This window comes from Mustela nivalis, assembly GCF_964662115.1.
Source record: "Mustela nivalis genome assembly, chromosome: 9".
Classification (NCBI taxonomy): domain Eukaryota; kingdom Metazoa; phylum Chordata; class Mammalia; order Carnivora; family Mustelidae; genus Mustela; species Mustela nivalis.
Window position 1 is genome coordinate 7,659,468 of NC_139028.1, and position 19,478 is coordinate 7,678,945.

At 47.2% G+C, this 19,478-nt stretch overlaps 1 protein-coding gene and 2 long non-coding RNA genes across 19 annotated transcripts in view; 1 reads left to right on the forward strand and 2 right to left on the reverse strand.

The window, feature by feature from the left end:
* Window positions 1-3,521, reverse strand: part of LOC309841112 (conserved oligomeric Golgi complex subunit 2-like) — a 680,432-nt gene extending 676,911 nt beyond the window's left edge. For 5 of the 14 annotated variants that reach the window (XR_014298931.1, XR_014298933.1, XR_014298934.1 and 2 more), the window contains exon 1: window positions 3,171-3,288. Coding sequence is in view for 1 of the 14 variants with exons in the window: in XM_082684012.1 (XP_082540138.1) it covers window positions 3,322-3,393 (72 nt within the window). In the remaining 13 variants the exon portion in view is untranslated. Of the gene's footprint in view, window positions 1-3,170 lie in introns of all 14 variants that reach the window. The other 9 variants (XR_014298930.1, XR_014298938.1, XR_014298940.1 and 6 more) reach the window with 7 other exon arrangements.
* LOC309841120 overlaps window positions 1-9,138 on the forward strand; it is a 209,377-nt gene extending 200,239 nt beyond the window's left edge. The window contains exons 1-3 of one of the 4 annotated variants that reach the window (XR_014298950.1): window positions 3,124-3,705; window positions 6,688-6,931; window positions 8,257-9,138. This is a non-coding gene — a long non-coding RNA (uncharacterized lncRNA). Of the gene's footprint in view, window positions 1-3,123; window positions 3,706-6,687; window positions 6,932-8,256 lie in introns of those variants that run through there. The other 3 variants (XR_014298951.1, XR_014298948.1, XR_014298949.1) reach the window with 3 other exon arrangements.
* A 344-nt stretch (window positions 9,139-9,482) lies between these two features.
* Window positions 9,483-12,576, reverse strand: LOC309873353. The gene is made up of 3 exons (XR_014316307.1): window positions 12,427-12,576; window positions 9,776-9,947; window positions 9,483-9,651 (listed from the first exon to the last, which is right to left on the reverse strand). It is a non-coding gene; the product is annotated as an uncharacterized lncRNA (long non-coding RNA).
* Between the last annotated feature and the right edge of the window lie 6,902 nt (window positions 12,577-19,478).

Genomic DNA, 19,478 nt, shown 5'->3' on the forward strand with positions numbered 1-19,478 from the left:
ACTGACCAGTCACCTGGTACATACAAGATCACATCCACATTCTGACAAGAGTGGCTTGCCTGCAGTGTAGACCAGGGGCCAGAAAGACAAGGAAGGCGCATGGAGACTGGGTGAGAAGCTTCTATGGTGTGATGGCAAGGGCGCACTGCAAAGGTACGAGAAGAGATGGAAAGAAGTATATGGACTCAAGAGGTTTAGGAAGCGAAATCCACAGGACTTGGTGTGACAGACTAGATTTTGGAAAGGTGACAGAGTAGGAGTTGACTTCTGGTTTCCCGACTCCAGGCTAAATGGATGAAGTGTTTACCGAGAGAGGCAATAAATAAGAAAGGTGGTTTTCAGTGGAGGAGGTGCTCATGAATTCTGTCTTGAACCTGATGAGTCTGAGGGGCCACAGACACATCCGAGAAGAAAGGTCAGCAAGTCCGATACACAGAACTGGTGCTCAGGAGGCGTGTGGACCAGAGACAGGAATCTGCCTTACCTGCTGATAGGTGGTCATGAAGCTGCACAAAAGGTCATCTAGGGAAAGAAAGGAACACAGGGCTGAGCCCATAATCAGCATTCAGTGGCTACCAGGAGCATGACTTTGCACAGGAGACACATCAGAGAGGTAGAAGAAAGACAGGAAGCAATGCACAGCATTTGGTCTACTGTGATGTCGAGTAAGGAGACAGAGAAAGGTCAGGTGCGCTGACTTAGAAACAGTTTTGGTAAGAACTCTTTAGTGGAACGACAGGGCCTGAAGGGTGGAAGGTGGGAAAGTCAAGTCAACCCCTGAGCACTGGCTGTGATGCGTGACAGTGACAGGGCAATACCTAGAGGTGGGGCAGTCAAGTGGGAGAGGATCAAACAGGAGCGCGTGATGGGAAGGAGTGCAGGGGAGAGGATCCTCGCAGGCTCCTGGAAGGGCGGGAGGGCATGGACTCCAAGCCAGAGTGAAGACTGAACCCGAGGAGGAAGGAGAGCCCCTCCCTATACCAGGTGAGGAGGAGAAGGGGACAAATACAAGAATGGGATCATGATCAGCAGGATGGAGGAGGTCCCGTGGGATGGCTGCTAATTTTTCTGTATGACTGGAGATGAAGTCATATGTTGAGATGGAAGAGGAAGGCTACATGTGATGTCGAGAGCACACCCATGTAAATGGTCTAATTTATCTGTTATGACACTTTCTCCCCCTACTACCAATACCTTATGTCCTGCTTATCTCTTAGTTGGCTGTCAACCCAAAGGATTTTCGTATTTCTAAGCCGACAAAGTATGATGTTGCCAGTGCCTTTGCCCCAGGTGACCCTTCCCCATCTGCCATTCCTGCACTTTGATCACCTACCTCTTTTGCATACCTTTCCCCTTCTATTTCTCATAAACATGACTTTTTAAGTAGTCTCCTGCCACCAGTCAGCTCGAACTCAACAGATATGACCATGCAACTTCCTGCTGTAAACCTGACTGCAGCTCTACCATGAAGACTGCATCAACGTGGACCCCTCAATGTATGCAGTGTCCAAGGTGCAACCCACAGCCCCACCCCATATCCCTTTCTACCATCCCAGTCTCATTCCAAAATGTGCCAAACAAGACACCTATGTAGAAATACAACCCTGACAGCAAGCTCTCCACTCATTTCTGCCTCGGAACTGTAACTTAACAAAACATCTCTCTGACGGAAACACAAATTGCATATAACCTTTATCTCCAGCTTCCACACAGAAGATCAATACCACTTTCCACAGAACAGCTGTTCCATGTATTTTCCTTCTATGTATGAAGGGGTCACGTTCATTAACACTACAAATTGTACATTATATTCAGAAATGTCAGAGCCTTGAAAGAATATGGAATTGCTGGCATTCTAGCCACTTTCCCAGTTTGCTCTCTTCCTACCTCTAAGTCCTACTTTAGAACTGCTATTTTGAGATTTCTATTTTCCGAAGCTGCTTTGACCAAAGGCATTCTGTCAGCTCAGAGTGAGAAAGATGGCGGGGCGAGGAAGTACGAGAAAATGCTAGTGTTAGGCCCAAAGAAAGCCTGACGAAGTCCAAAGACAGACAAGCTAAAGAGACTTCCGTGCTTTGAGATTCTTTAAGTCTGTGTGTGTGCCTTTTCTTCTTCCAATGACCTCTCTCCTCATCACGTGTCCTTCGTTAACAAAAGGTTTCTGGATCCGAGAATTCACTCTGTGCTCTCCTTCAGACACTCCATTCAATTTACACCTTTTATTACAGTGGCTTAACATCACCATACAAGAACAAGAGTACAATATACCTTGGTCTAGGCATCCCTACATATTAAAAATGATATGGCTACACCGCAGAGGATCCAGACATAAGCACTTTTGGGAGTTTGGGAGATGTGATCTGAATGCAAGTATCGAAAAGGAACTAGCTGGTTAACCCAAAAAAGAAAAAAACATATTATGACTTGAAGCCATAAAAAAGTAAGAAATTCAAACTCTTTTCAGAATTTTAGGTACCTACAGAGCCAAAACTTTTTAACACTGAAACCAGCTACTAAATCCCAATCCTTAGAAATTAAACATATACGTTTTGATAGTTTAAGTACAGACCCAGAGGGATACAGAAAAGAGATAAAGCTCCTCCTGGCTCTGATTCAAACCTTGGGACATTTTCAAGGCTATGTCTGATGAACCTTTCCTGTCAGTAAAGTCTTTTCAGTTTAAATTTCTATTCTGTAAGTTTATGTCCTACAGTTATCTGCTGCCAGCTTCAGGCTGACCTCACCAAGAGAAGTAGGGCAACTTTAGAAAAGGAGCTTGGTATGCTTTGTAGTACTGGACCAGAACCAGTAAGGACAGTACAGTCTTTCAGATTTCTCATTCCGGGAGCTTAAGACGAAAGTCAGGCATAACGTTAGGTTAAGTGCCTTTTTGACCCAACTCCTGGTAAGTACGTGTGTTCAGAGATGTGTTCAACGCACAGTCGCTCAGCTTCTAGGCACAAGGCACTGGGAGGCTTCTGTCAGGCCAGGGGAGCGGCGGTCTGACTGTGCCGCACGGTACCAGAGGCGGGTCCTACGGGTCCGGGGCTTTTACGTTTAGCTCAAAACCATTTGCCCTGAACTTTCAGGCCTTTTCATTCAATGTGCACGATTTCACAGGAGTGTTTTCTCCAGGCTGCACCTAGCCCACCCGAGGCCAAGAGACTCACTGTGAAGTGCAGTGAGGTCCCTGCCGAGGACCCGTCCGGGGCGGGGACGGCCCAGGAAGCCCGCAGGAGAAGCCCGAGGAGAGGCCCCGGAGGGCCAAGGAGGGCAGGCCACCCACGGCCCGGCTCCGGGGAGCAGAGCCCAGGCGCGCACCTTCATGAATTCGTCCTTGTCGAAGCAGAGCGTGTCCGGCCCCTTGGGCAGGTTCATCCTACTTCTCTCCATCCCGCCGGCCGCCGCCTCTCAGCACCGAAACTCGAGCGAGGAGGAAAGGCAGGAGGCTGCGCTCCCCGACGCTACTGGTGAAGCCACGGCGTTTCCACCGTACAGAAGGCACTGCTTCCTCCAACATGGCAGCGTCTGCGCCGTGGCCAATGAAAGAGGACTCCGCAGGCCCGCCTCCGCCTGCCTCCGCCAAGAGAGGGGTGCCGACCGCCGCCTCCGAGCCAGCAGGTGATGCTGCCCCCATGCGGCGGAGGGCGACACTACAACCTCGCGTAAGTTTCTGCGGAGCAGCCCCGCCGCTGGTGATGCGGGGTGAGCAGGAGAGGGGAGGGCGGGGAGGTCAGGGGCGCTCCCTCCACACCTCGCCCTTTCCCTCGGAAAATCGACCTGCGAGCCTCTTCCAGGACCTTCTCCCTTGATTGTCCCGCAGGAAGCATAGCCGTGGCGGGATGCTGGCACTTTACTTCTGCGGCGGGTTGTCCAGAGTGGGGGGCGCGTCCCGGTGTCAGGCCTCTGGTCCCCGTGCGCCGCCCCTGCAGCCGCCTGGCTGAGGAGGCCTCTGTGGGAACCCGGCTTCCGCCCTTAGCCCCGGCACCCACTCGCGAGCGTGGCTTCTCCCCCGCCGAGCTTGGCTCCAGCGATCTGTAGGGAGGAAGGTGGTCAGCTGGCAGCCTCGTGTCCTCTGGGCAGTTCCCAGCTCCACTTCGGCTCAGCTGCGGGGAGGCCACAAGTTTGGGTTCTCAGAGCTCTTAAAGAGTCACCTTGCCACCGGCCGTCAAAACGCAGCCGACAAGTAGATGTGGGAGCATGTTTATGTCCAGTCCGCTCTAGAATGGGCGGAATCGTGTGTTTGTGGCTAGAGTTGGTTCGATCGCCACACCTGCCCCCAATTTCCGAGACCCCCTCCTCCTCCTGCCATCCACCCCACATTTATTTTGAGATTTTTCTTTCCTCTTCCCTTGCTCTTTCTCCCACTGTCCTCCCCTTTAGTGGGAATGTCATGGTCAAATGATGATTCATTTCTCTTTTTTTTCTCCGTGAGACTCTGACAGCTCAAACCACAGATCTCACGCGAGCCCTTCAGGCTGCAGCTTTGCTTTAATAGCCCAGGCCTGGGCTGCCCCTCCCAATGCTGTGATCTCCCAGAGATAGCACAAGCAGTCCTTAGAAAGGGATGGGACACAGCAAGACAATGGCTTACAGTGAGTCTTGCATTCGAGTCACTCCAAACGGGAAACTGGTCACTTTTTTTAAAACGTGAGTACAGGGATGCCTGGGTGGCTCAGTTGGTTAAGCAGCTGCCTTCGGCTCAGGTCATGATCCCAGCGTCCTCGGATAGAGTCCCACAAGGGCTCCTTGCTCGGCAGGGAGCCTGCTTCTCCCTCTGCCTCTGCCTGCCATTCTGTCTGCCTGTGCTCGCTCTCCCCCTCCTCTGATAAATAAATAAATAAATAAATAATCTTTAAAACCTGAGTACAGAATCTGAAACAATACATTCCCTAGCAGTGGGCCTGGCAAGGCCTTGTTGAGGAAAACGTTCCCAGTCAATATCCAGAGACTATGACTGGTAGGATGAGAGCTGGAATCTTATTTGGAGAATCAGAATAAATTGCCAGGGGAACAACTATGAAAGTGCATTCTATGCCCTGTTGTGGTCATTTGGATATAGGGAATGAAAGCCTCATTATTTGGTCTTTGTTTGTTTACTCTTATTATGAAAATTCTCAAGCATACACCAAAATGTGTAGAGCAGAAGGATCCCAGCCCTTCTGAGTACTTATCACTCTGCTTCCCCAACTGTTTCATAGGCCCTCCTCCTTCTACTGCCCCCGAAGTGGCTGTATTTTTTCTTTTGGGGAGGGGGGAGGTTTGGAATATATTTTAAAGTAAATCCCAAACATCACATCATTCCCTGCTCCCCAAATACCTTGGTTTACACATCAAAGAAGGAGGAGGAACAGGTGGAGGAGGGGAAGACTGAGAAGGAGGAGGGATGAAGAAGAGAGATTTCCGCACAGGCCCACTATGCCAGAATCAATAGGTCTAATGAGCTATTCCGATTGGCTCTGAGAGGCATGACTTTTAGCCTCTCAGACTTTTAGGGCCACAGTGCTAATAAGCGACAAGGGCAAATTCGGGCAGCACAAACAGCAAGGCCCACACTCATCACCAAGGCACCGAGAGGGGGGCAAGGGTGCCAGACCGATGCAACAAAGTTGTCTGGGAACCCCACCTGCCCTAGAAGTCCAGATGAGCGAGTAGTTGAACTGTTTTTTACCTTCGTTGTCATTCCTTTCTGAAATTATTGCCGGCCTTTGGTAAAGACATGAGCCTGAGCTTGTGCAGCCTGGGGTACTGATCTTGGGGTTGCTGAAGAGAGTAGGTGCCAACAAAGAATGAAAATCCCTGCTGCCTGTTCTCCTTCCGAGAGTAAGGAGGGAACAGTCAAGACCCCATACAGTGCACTGCCACTTGGAGCCCTGGCTGTGGCAGTGGCATAGCCCACCAAGGCCAGGAGCAACAGGCAAGACCCCAGACCCCAAATGCTAATGGAACACCCTGGGGAGTATGAAGGAAAGGCAGAGAGTCAGCGGAAACCTTCCCAAAGGACATTTCCCTCAGTTTCATCTGGGAGCTGACATTCAGCTGGTACACACCCCTTCAGCCACACAAAGTTTGGTGACTAGCCTCTGGCCAGAACCTGCTGTGTGTCTCCCTACCCTAAACCCTTCCCAAGATTCCTACCATGGCCTCACGGTCCAGGCACTGGGCGTGTAACACTTGACTCTGCAGGGGTCCCCGGGCCAGCTTTTGGTTAGTTAGTGGTCCACGCTGTTAAAGATTTGACTACTGTTACATGTTTGACTCTCGTCTTTGGTGATGGTACCTATTTCATAGGAAATAGAAGCTGGAATCCAGGAAACAGGCTGGAAGATTAAATTAATAAGTGGATACAAAGCTTCTAATCAGAGCCAGACACAATCGGCGATCAACTATATCCCAGTCTCTTCCCTCTTGTCTGATATGTACTTTCCTTAATGAGGAATGAGACTTTAAGTTGTCTTTTTTTAATCTTCAAGTCTCTCTCTCTCTCTCGATTCCATAACTTCCCTCTCTTGCCTTCATTTCATCCTAGAACTTGTGCCCACGACTTCTTTTCTAAGTAAATATTAACCCCCTTTGACTCTGAATCTCTGGAAGATTATCAGTTCCTTATTTTTGCTGGCACTGTGACAGGTCCTCATTTCTCCTTCCCACTCCTCTCTATTTATAGTTTTCACATTTTTTTGGCAGGTTGGCTACAGAACACTCAAAAATTGCAAAGAGAAATATTGTGTTCTGGAAATTCATCCAAGCATTTTTTTCCAATATCGTCCTTATGCTCTTCTGATCCTCTCTTGAACTGTTGGACTAAAGCAGCTGACGCTTCCACCAGCAACCAGAGTCATCCTGTCCATTACTGTGGGACCAGAGGGTTTCCATTTGGAACTGCAGACTGAGCCTAAAGTCTGGTGGCCCTTTGGTGCCAGGATAGCAGGTATGGGACGGGTGGGACATGGAGGACAAGCAGCATGGTAGAGGTCTCCATTCGACCAGGAAAGCTCACAATGAGCCAACAGGTCCATTTCAACACCTTCTGTATTTTCCTTATAACCTGTTTCATTCCAGAGTGGATTTGAGATCATTTAATTTGATTCTTAAATATTTCCCATTCCAACCGGAAACAGACTCATTCTAGGGGCTCCCAAATTCTGCCTCATCTTCCTAATCAGTTAGTACCCCAAATTGGGTATGATAGTGCCAGAACATTCTTCCATGTGTATTTTATAACAGACTAGTATTTTATTAGTTTTTTTTTTCAAACTAATAAGAATAAGGGTAACTTTTTTTTTTTTAAAGCATAGGCAAAATCACGAAAGACATTGAAATGAACCTAAAAGATTATAGTGTCTTCCAAGGGAAAACAGGTGTTGTCTCATGTAACCTTCTGGGCTGACCAATTCTGTGCCTTTCTTGTCTTTGAGCTATTTTGCAACTCTATAGATTGTACATAATTGATGTGGATGCAGATGATCTTGTCTAGCTATATGTAAATGAATTTTGTCCACTGGAAGTACAGTTGACCCCCTTTCCTTTGGTAGAAGGCAGTTTTGCAACCATTTGCATTATATTTGCATATCTATTTGCATCTATCAAAGCAAATTCGTTTAAGTATTACTGATTGTATATGTGTCTGCCTGGAGATTTTTGCTTGAAATGGTGGTAACATCTTAGTGGTTCCCGAGCTAATGAATGAATTAAACAAAATCCCTTCAGGCATTCATCTCATATTTGTAAAATGGTCCTTATTTAATCTTTTCGAGAAAATGATACACTAGCAAACCATGACAAGATTCTAGTAAATGAAAAGTGCAATGAAATCAAATCGGAATGAATTTTAGAATTACCTTCAATGTGGCCCATGCTATGCCAGAGGCAGAGAATGAATGAGTCTCAAAGCCATGGCTTCTGGCCTCCAGAAGTTACAATAATATGTGTCAATATTGGCATGCCTGAGAAATGCATGTGACTTTCCCATCAGGGTTTCCCCGGGGGTTCAGTTAACCTTTCTCTTCCAAGCTACCCTCTCTTGTAGTGATATCAACTGTGCCCTTGGTTTCAGCTCCCATTCCCTAGCCAACATCTCTCCCACTGATACATGAACATCTGTTTCTTTCCTACCCACCAGGCCTGTGTAACTGACTACCTACTCATGCTATTTCACTGATGTCCCACCTGTGCCTCAAAACCCAGCATGTTCAAAATTTGATTCATCATCATTTCTGAAAGAACGGCTTATACTCTTTTGTTTTGTTTCTTTAGAAATGATTCTACCAATGCCAGCGGCATGCACCAGAAACCAGGAAGGAATCATACAGCTGAGCCAACCTGCTGTACTTTAAAACACTTGACCACAATTCTCCAGTGGATACTCAACTCTGGCTTCAAACTCCCTTGTCTCTCCGGTGAGTTTGCTTTCCCTCTAATGGGTGACCGTTTCACACCTTCAAGACTTGCCTCAACAATCCCTACCCCCACCTCTTCTGAACTATGTCACCTCACTCCCAGCTCCTGTCCTAGGGATGAGGGAGCAGAAGGCAAGCTGAGGACAAAGCAGAAGCTGGCGCCCTACACCCTCTCCCCATGCCATATGTGTAACATTCCTCATGCACTCCTGGCTGCCCTAAAGGAAAAACGATGCTTAACTGATAGAGATCCCAGTCCTGCAGGACAGGAGTCTCCCTCCATCTACAAATGTCCTAGCGACTTACAAGGAAGGAAGAAGCTTTCTCATCAATAGCCTGACTTCCAGAGACCCATCCCTCAGTTTCCGGAAGCCCTAACATCACCTTCCCCTCCATAAAATTGAGGGAGGCTAAGGGGGAGGGAAGTGTAATAAAACTGAATTTCTTCTAAGCCCAAAGCCCACTGACAAGGATGTGTGATAGGAGGAATGTAACATATCTCCAGGAAACTCCCGACTGTCTTCATGCTTTCCCTCATTAGAGGCAAAAACAGCCTTGACTTGACAATAACCAGGTCTCCCTTATCCTGAAATTCTTCTTTAGCATATGACAGTCCTTCTGGACACCCCCTTTGTCCTCACCTTCCTCAGCTCCCAGTCAACCATGCCTCTGTCTGAGCAGCTCTTTCTGCTCCTGGGTCCTGTCCCTGTGTTTTAATAAAACCACCATTTGCACCTAAGCCGTCTCAAGAATCCTTTCTTGGTCATCGGCTCTGGACCTCACCCCACCAAACCTCACCTGTGTTCCAAAACTTCATTACTAGTGTCACACTTCAAGAAAATAAAAGCCCCTTGTGCAGGAATTCCCTTATCTTACCACCACCCACTCAAATCTATACCTACATTTGTATCCATTTTTAATTTGTTTTTAGACATTTACTCAACAAATATTTAGTCAGTACCTACTGTGTGCTACACACTGCCCTGAGTGTTTGTAAATCTGTGGCGAACGACACAGAAAAGTCCCTGGCATCATGGAATTTACATGGTAATTGGAGAAATGTACAAGAAACACAGAAAGAGTTGAAGACAGAGCAGGTTTATTGAGAAGAGCAGACATCCCCAGCTGGGGTTTGTTCTTCCTTGTGCCTGGGATTTGTTCCCTCCAGCCCTCTCCAGGACTCCATTCCCAGGGTCAATATCAAGTTCTTGTTCCAATGGATCCTTCCAATCAGAAGACAAATGACCTTTTTCTTAAAAACAAAAGGAAAAAACCCAAAACAAAGACTTCCTTTAACCTTCTACCTTCCTATAACAACCTCCATATTTCTCTCCCCACCTCATTCCCAGCATAGCTTGTAAAATATTTGTCTACACCTGTGGGTGTAGGGTACCATGTCTCCAAGGGTAGTTGAAAAATCTCTATAAAGAATCCTTATGTGCAGATCATTTTAAGGGAGTCCATTTCCAGATCCAAACTCCATGTGTGCTCTGTAGGATAGGTGATATGCCCATTCTTGGGTCTGATATCAGGATACTCCTCTCCTTCCTGGAAGATCAAGACACTCCTCTCAGATCTTATTAGAGTGTAAGAGTGTAGTACTTGGGCTGATACCAAAGTTGAAATACCAGTTTTGTTTCAAATAATGCCCTTCTGTGGGCAGTCCTGAGGCTCCGCCTTTAGAGCTTCCTCTCCTTATTAAGGGTAAAGGTTAACATCGGAAAGGGGATTAGGGCAGATGTCGGAAGTGCTCTGACATCAGAATAACAATCAGTTTTGGTTAGTGACACTCATTCCTTCATATTTAAATTAAACTACATATTTTTAGGGACATAATAGAAAAAAGCACAAGTAAGGATTTTAATGGTTTCATTCCATTCCAGTGTGGTTTGGGAAATAAAATAACAGAAAATGAGACTGTTCTGCTTTAAAAAAAAAAAAAATCAACTTGTAGCAGGCAAATGTTATTCCAATGAAGTCAATTTTTTCCTATCTCATTTTCTTTTTAAAGATTTATTTATTTATTTGGTAGACACACACACAGAACACAAGTAGGGAGAGCGGGGGAGGGAGAAGCAGGCTTCCTGCTGATCAGGAACATGGGCCTTCATCCCAGGCCCCTGGGATCATGACCTGAGCCAAAGGCAGCTGCTTAGTGACTGAGCCAACCAGGTGCCCTCTATCTCATTTTTTAAATGTTTAATATTTTCAACACCTAGTTAATAAAATATACATATATTGTGATGAAAAGTTTATGATTAAAAAGTTTCAGATGTCCACTTAAAAATGTGCAAGGTGTGTGAATTCTCATAGGCGGTCCATGCACCATACACGCCTATCACTAGCAAACGTGGATGTACTCGGTCTCTAGGTTCCCGCTTCCTTAGTGCCCTCTTAATCACATGGTTTCTCTTCCTACCATCCTGGACCTGTATTCTCAATTTGCTTCTCTATTTCATCTCTGCCCCTTTGAAGAGCTTGATTCTGGGTCTTCTGTAGCTATGCGTTCGCTCTCGCTCTCTCTCCCTCCATCAGGCTTTCGCAACCTAGCACTATTGATACCTGGTGGGTGATTCTCTGCTGTGGGGCTGTCCTGTGCCCTGCAGGACAGTTAGCAGCATCTCTGGTCTCTAGCCACTAGATTCCAGCAGCACCCCCCCCCCAAGTCGTGAGCACCAAAAATGTAGCCAGATATTGTTCAATCGGCCCTGGGAGCAAAACTACTTGCCTCCCAGCCCCAGTTTTAAAACCACTGCTTTGGCCGATTCCATTCAGCATCATTGATTTAAGTTCTTTGTAGAAGCTGAAGGCTCTGAAGTTAACGTCTTTAATCCTAATCCGCCCTTGGAGCTGAGAATCACATGGCCAGCTGTCTGCAGCATATTTCTCCATGAATATGTAACAGGAGTCTTATTTTCACCATGATTTCTATCCTGCTCCCTCCTCACCTGCTCCTGTCCCGGTCTCCCCATCTTAGTAAACAGCATCCCCACCTCCTACTGGCTAAAGCCTCAGCCCCTGGGATAAATTTCCCCTTTCCCTTTTCTCGTATCTAATCCATCAGCAAAACCAACTGATTTGACCTCCAAAACAGAAGTCAGACTTGCTCACTGCTCTTTATATCCGCTGCTCCCATTTCAATCCAAACCCTGAATTTTTTTTTGCACTTCAGACACTATTAACAGTCATTGGTCCCACGACTACACCTACACAGATATTTTACAAGATAGCTAATCACTGCCAAGTTGCCAAATCCAATGATTAACTTTCAGATCCAAATGACTCAACCTGTCAGTCCTATAGACAAGGAACTCCCTCCACTTCTCTGGAAATATTCTATCTTTTTCATCGTGATGTTGGCTCTCCCTTCCTCTTCCACACTGGTCAGTGATGATGGCTCCTTTCCTGGCTGGGTTTTGTTGAGCTTCCTGACCTTTAGACATCAGTTCTGTGCTCTGGGACTCGGACCTTCTGCTTGAGTTTTCTGTTGTGTTAAAAAAAAATTCAGCTGAGTACATATTAAAGAACCTATTGGCTTTATTCAATGATTCACGAAATGGGCAGAATCCTGCTTGCAGACTGAAAGGAGCTCGGAGGAGCAGTACAAAATGAAAGACTTTTATAGGCAGAAGAGAGGAGGAGCAAGGAAGTCACGTCGGGCAAACAAGGCAGGTTGGTTATGGCCAGGTGACTTGGCTTCTGGGGATGGCAGGGGTCTGAGGGAGTGGGGATCAGGTGGTGTCTGCTTGCCTGGGCTCAGATTCCATTTCTGGGACAGCTGAAATCATAATTAAGTCTGGTTTGGGGGACATGGGGCTTAGCATAAGCAACTCCATTTTGGGCCTCTTGTTTTGTTTTTAATAGTTACTTCATAACAAATAATAACAAGTTTAGTAACTTTAAACAGCTCAGTTTACTATCCTACCATCTCTAGCTGTCAGGAGGCCAGACAAAGCTTAACCAGGGTCCTTGGCTCTGGGTCTCACTCAAAAGAGGAGAGAAGGCGCCCACCAAGCTGTGTTCTCACCTGCAGGTTCCACTAGGGAAGGCTCTGCTTCCAAACTCACTCGGGTTGTTGGAAGAACTCATTTCCTTGTAGCTGTGTGATTTGGGGGGCAGCCCATGCTGGGGCGGGCCAGGGAGATTCTCCAGGCTGTTAACTGGAAACCATCCTCAGCCCCCAGAGGCTGCTTGCGGTTTCCTGCCAATCTCCACAGGTGATTCTGAACTTGGCTCTTTGCTTCTTCAAGTCCAGGACAGCCTCTCACTCCAATCAGTAAAACAGTCTGATTTAATATAATGAGATCATAATAGTGACATCTTCTTACCTTGCCAAATTCTACTGGTTAAAAGCAAGTCCTAAGTCCCATACACACTCCCATCCATACTCACAGGACAAATACCAGGGGACAGATATCGTGAAGCTGCCTTATCATGTTGCCAAACACACCTCTGTCCATACTCACTGCGTAGGTAAGCCCACTTCTTCTCAGAGCTTGAACCCTATGTCCTAACGGTGCTCATATTTGTGCCTCCAGCCTGGACCTCACCCATGAATGCCAGACTCGTGTGTTCAGCTGCTGGTTGGGCATCCCCATGTGGATTCAGCCACCATCCCCAGAACCAAACACCTGTTGCCCATCAAACTTGCTTCTCCCATCGTCTTTCCCATCTTAGCAAGTGGTAATGTCACTGTTCCAGGGCCTCGGGCCCCCAAAATTGTAAAATCATCCCAACTCTTGTCTTTTCCGCACACTCCACACTTAATATATTTACAAATCCTGCATGTTTTGTCTTCAATATACACCCAGAATCTCCCCCCCTTCTCCCCACCCCTGCATCTACTGCTCTGGTCTGGGCCAATACCCCTTCTCACCCAAATCAGTGGTCCTCAACCAGGAGAGTTTTGTGTACCTGCTCCCCCCCAGGGGATTTTGACAGGGTCTGGACACACTTTTCGTTGTCACAACTTGAGAGTGGGAAAGGGCGCTCCTGCGATCTAGTGGTCAGTGCACAGGACAGCTCCCCATAACAAAAATTAATGTGGCCCCAAATGTCAGCAGTATAGAAATCTCAGTCTACATTAATGCAAGTAGCATCCCCACCCCACAACCCCACAAGTCCGTTCTGCACACAGCAGCCTGAGTGATTCTTTTCTTTTCTCTTTAAGATTTTATTTATTTATTTGACAGAGCGAGAGAGAGAGAGATCCATGTAGGCAGAGAGGCAGGCAGTGGGAAAGGGAGAATAAGGCTCCCTGATGAGCAGAGAGCCCAATGCGGGGCTCGATGCCAGGACCCCGAGACCATGACCTGAGCTGAAGGCAGAGGCTTAACCCACTGAGCCACCCAGGCGCCCCGATCCTTTTCTAATCTAAATCAAGTCAAGCCTCTTCAAAACCGTCCAAGCTCTTCTCATCTGGCACAAAGTTAAAGGCAAATCTTTACAATGGCCTTGAATACTTTATGTGATCTGACCCCACTACCTTCCTTACCTACCTCCTACTGAAAGACCACTCTCCCCTTGCTAAAGGCTTGTTTAAGTAACCTGATGTCCCCACAGCATCCCCTCTCCCCTTGCTCAAGGCTTGATTGTCCCCATAGCCGATGGCAACACATACCAGGATGTCTATTGTCTCTGATCACCTGGTCTGTCAAAAGAAAAGACAAATGAGGAATAGAGTGTACCTGGGACTTTCCAGAGTGCTGAGGCAAGGCCCGCCAGAACAAACGGCTGTGTCCTTGCCTTAAACCCAACGCCTGACTAATTAACCAATCAGATCCCTGTAACCATGCATCTGCTTCTGTAAGCTTGCTTCCCGCCACCCCAACCCTGCCCTATATAATCTGCTCCCCAACTTAGCCCGGCACGCTCAGCCTACAAAGGCTGATGCATCCGCAGGCGCCTGTGTAACCAATAAACCTCTTGCAATTTGCATCCAGTGGAGGCGTGCTGTTTGATTCTTGGGTGCGGCTCCAGGGTCTTTCACTACCACTTGCCATCTTGCTCATTTTTTGCCCAGCATTACTGGTTGCCGTGTCATTCTTTAAACACACCAGATGTGCTCCCACCTTGGGCTTACTGTTTGCTTTGTGTGGGATGCTCTTCACCAAACAGCACAACTGCTCATTCCTTAATTTCCTCCAAGTCTTTCCTCAAATGAGGGAGACTTCCCTGACACAGTCCCATAGAAAATACCAACCTGCTCCCCTAAACTCCACACCCCATGTCCACTCACTCAGCTTAGTTTCCTTCCTACCCCACATCAACCCCTGATATGTATGTATATTTATTTGCTTCATTTCTCACTCAACAACTAAAATGAAAACTCCAAGAGGACATCAAATTTATTTTGTCTCTTGTTAACTATTCTGTTTTTAGGGTTTAGAACAGTACCTGACACATAGTAGATGTTCCGTAAATATTAGAGAATGATTTGTTACTATTTTTGCCTTTTCTCTATCCATTCTTTACACAGCAGCCAAAAATGACATTTTAAAAATGCAAAAGGAATCCCATGACCACCCTCCACCCACCAGTGTAAAACCCTTCAACGGCTTTTTGTTGTGCTCAAGCCGCAGCTGACATTCTACAGCCCAGGCCAGATTAAGATTTCAGAGTTCTTAATCACTGGAAAGACGATGGTGTTGTCACCACCAGAGATATTTAAATATTTTTGAAGATTAGATCCCAAAGTAAGTGTGCTAAAAGCCTAGCAATATCCGATTTCACAAACTCAGATTTCATAAAGTCTCATTAGTCTTCTCACCTTGTGTAAGTTTAATCTTTCCTCGGCCACCTTTTCTCTTCTGTTTCAGGCACTCACCATACTTTGCCAGAATGACCATAACGGCCTTCCAACCTGTCATCTCATCTTCAGGAATATGCCCCTTTCCCTCCCCTCCTCATACCAATTCATCCTCTAAACTTATTCTAAGATGATCACTCTAAAATGTGCATCTCACTGTGTCCTTCCCCTACAGGAATTTACTCAATAGCTCCTAAGGACGTGTGAATTTCCTTGGTGTGGTATTTTTACAAGACCCTTTGCTTGCAAGTGGCAGCAATCCAAAGAAAACTGGAGGAACCAAAAGGGAAAAGCAAGCAAACAAACAAAAAACAAAGGAATGTCCAGGTTCCTGTAGGGATGGATACCACAGAAGTTCATAAAAATCCAAAAGAAGATGGGGCACCTGGGTGGCTCAGTGGGTTAAGCCTCTGCCTTCGGCTCAGGTCATGATCCCAGGGTCCTGGGATCGAGCCCCACATCAGGCTCTCTGCTCTGCAGGGAGCCTGCTTCCTATTTTCTCTCTGCTTGCCTCTCTGCCTACTTGTGATCTCTGTCAGATAAATAAAAAAAATCTTTTTAAAAAATCAAAAGAAGAGCTGCAGAACTAAAATTTCAGAATCAAGAACAGGGACTGGAAACCGGCAAAACAGTTTTCTATTTGTCCATGTCTCATGTTTACTCGTCTCCATATGGCTGCTTTCTTCTCTGGTCACACTCTTCAAGTGTCCAGGAAGATGGCCATGGCCAGCTCCTGAATCCCATCCAGCAAGGCCAGTCACTCGCCTAAAGAGAGAACCTCGTCTTCCTGTCATTTACATATCAATCCCAGGGAGACTCTGATTGGTCCTATTGGTGTCAGGTGGACTAATCACTATATGGGTTTATATGTGTGCCCATCCTCCTCCAGACTGCATAAAGCACAGGTGAAATTTTTTAAAATTAACATATAATGTATTATTTGCCCCAAGGGTGCAGGTCTGTGATTCATCTGTGTTACACATTTCACAGAACTCACCGTATCACATAACCTCCCCAATGTTCATAACCCAGCCACCCTCTCCATACCCGCTCCATCCCCGCAAACCTCAGTTTGTTTTGTGAGATTAAGTCTGTTATGGTTTGTCTCTCTCCCCATCCCATCTTGTTTCATTTTTTCCCTCCCTACCTCCCATGACCCCCTACCCTGCCTTTCAAATTCGTCATATCAGACAGATCATATGATAATTGCCTTTCTCTGATTGAATTACTTCCCATAGCATAATAACCTCTAGTTCCATCCAAGTCATTGCAAAAGGCTAGATTTCATTTTTGATGGCTGCATAGTATTCCTGTGTGTGTGTGTGTGTGTGTGTGTGTGTGTGTGTGTGTGTGTGCGTGTGTGCCTCTTTGTGTCTGTGTTTCTGTATGTAAAGAGGACCTGGCCATGCCATCGTGGATGGAGATGCCCCAAGCAGGATCAGGCTGATGAGGGGCTAGACGTCTGGTGGGCAAGTCATGTTCACACCCCAGTTTAAGGCTGGTTAAGTGGGATGGGGTGGAGAGTCTACACTCTTCTGCCCAGGTTTGATCCTGAGACCCTGAAGGGATGGGTCCTTGACCCAGGAGCGGGGCTAACCCTAACAGAAACCACTAACCTAGACCCTGACACTGACTCTGAGCCTGCCCCAAATGCTAACCCAAGCCCTGACCCGACCCGGAACCTGACCCTGACTGTGATCCTGATCTGAAACCTAAACCTAAACCTAAGCCTGACACTGACCCTGATGTGAACCCTGAACCTAAACCTAACTCTGACATTACCGTAACCATGACTCATCCCTAACCGTGACCCTAACCCTGACCCTAATCCTAACCCTGATGCTGACCTAACACTGACCCTAACCCTAAACCTAACCGTGACTGTGAGCCTGACCCTAACCCTAAACCTAAAGGTAACTCTAACCATGACCCTAATACGGACCCTGAACCTAAACCTAACACTGACCCTGACCATAACACTAACCCCTACCCTAAACAGAACCCTAACCCTGACCTTATGCTAACCCTAACCCTAACCATAACCCTACTTCTAACTCTAACCCTAACCCCAATCCCAAACCCTACAGCCAAAACCTAACTGTGACACTGAACCGAACATTGACCCTAAACCAAAGCCTGACCCTAAACCAGACCCTGGACCTGACCTTCACCTGACCCTGACCCTGACCCTAATCCTAACCATGACACTATACTGACCACTACATAATCCTGCCCCTGAACGTAATGTAGACTTTATTTTTTTTTAAAGATTTTATTTATTTATTTGACAGAGAGATTACAAGTAGGCAGAGAGGCAGGCAGAGAGAGGGAGGAGGAAGCAGGCTCCCTGCTGAGCAGAGAGCCCGATGTGGGACTCGATCCCAGGACCCTGAGATCATGACCTGAGCCAAAGGCAGTGGCTTAACCCACTGAGCCACCCAGGCGCCCCGAATGTGGACTTTAAACCAATACCTGAACCTGACCCTAAACCTGACACTGGCGCTAAACTTCACCCTGACCCTGACTCAGACGATGAACATAAACCTAAGGCTGATCCTAACAGTGACCCTGACCCTGACCTGAACAATAAACCAGACCCTGACTGTGAGTCTAACCCTAACTCTAACCCTAAATGTAGACCTGACCCTGAAAACAACACGGGCCCTACCCTGAATCCTATCGCCGAACCTAACCCTAACACTAATCCCTAACCCTACCACAGACCCTGATCCTAACAAGTTCTAACCCTAACCGTCAACCTAATGCTAACCCTAACACTAACCCTAAACTTTAACAATAATGCTGACCCTAACCTATAATCATAAGCCTAACCCTGAACTTTGCCTATACCAGAACCTGACCCAAAAATTGACCCTGGCCCTGACCCTAAACCTAACCATGACCCTAACACTGACCACTACATAACCCTGTTGCTGACCCGAATGTGGACTTTAAACCAATATCTGATCCTGACCATAAACCTGACACTGTGCCTAGACTTCACCCTGACCCTTACCCTGGCAAAGCCAGAAATCTTACCCTGACCCTAACAGTGACCCTGACCCTGACCCTAACAATAACGCTGATACTGAATGTGAGCCTGACCCTAACTCTAACCCTAAACGTAACCCTGACCCTGACACTGACACGGGCCCTGACCCGAAACCTGACGCTGAACCTAACCCTAAAACTAACCCCTAACATTATCCCTGACTATGATCCTAACCCGGTCTAACCCAAACCCTCAACTTACCTCTAAACCTAGCCCTAACCCCACTTTAACAATAATCCTGACCCTCTCCCTTACCCTGATCATAACCCTAACTCTGACCCAATCCGTGATCCTGAACAGAATCGTAACCCTAAAACTAAGCCTGATCCAGAACCTAATCATAAAACAGAACCTAAACATAAAGCTGACATTACCATAACCATGAACCTAACCCAGACCCTGACCCTAACCCTGACACTAAACGTGTCCCAAACCTAACCATGACCCTGACATGAACCTTGCCCCCAAACCAAAACTTGAACCTGACCCTAAATCTGACCATGACCCTGAACCTGACCCTAAACCTAACCTTCACCTTAACACTGACCCTGACCCTGATCTGACCCTAATACTAACCCTGATCCTACTGTGAGCCTGAACCTAAACCTAACCATGAACCTAACCCTAACCCTGACCCCTACCCTAAGCCTTATGCTAACCCTGACCCCAACGATGTCTAACCCTAACCCTGATCCTAAGTCTTTCTAAGCCTAACCCTAACACTAACCTATAATAAACCCAGCTCTGTTGCCTCCAGCGGGGACAACAGCTGCACCCAGGCCTCCCAGGGGCTGGGGGGAGGCTGTATGGGGGTCACTGGATGGGCACTGCATTGAGTGGAGTGTGAGCCTTGAGCAGCTTGGGGACTGGGGACACAGGGAGCTCTGGTGGAGCGCCCAGGCAGTGGTGACTAGGCTTCCCTGACGACAGAGCCCAACGGAATTGGAACTCACGTATCCAGGCACCTCATTACAGAGAAAAACCCCCTGCCCAGCTCATTTCTAGGCACAACCTAAAAGAAGCGACATGTTCCTCTGCTAAACTGAAGCCAGGAGGATGCAGGGAGAAGAGAGCTCACGCGCCAGACACGTCCCCTCCCTGGCAGGTCATATCAGGTTTCCCAACGCCTCAGGCCCTTTGGCTAATAAAATAAAAAGGTGACACCAGGGAGCTCAGTATCAGAGTCCCACACCTTCTGATACACGGGTGTAGCCCTAGG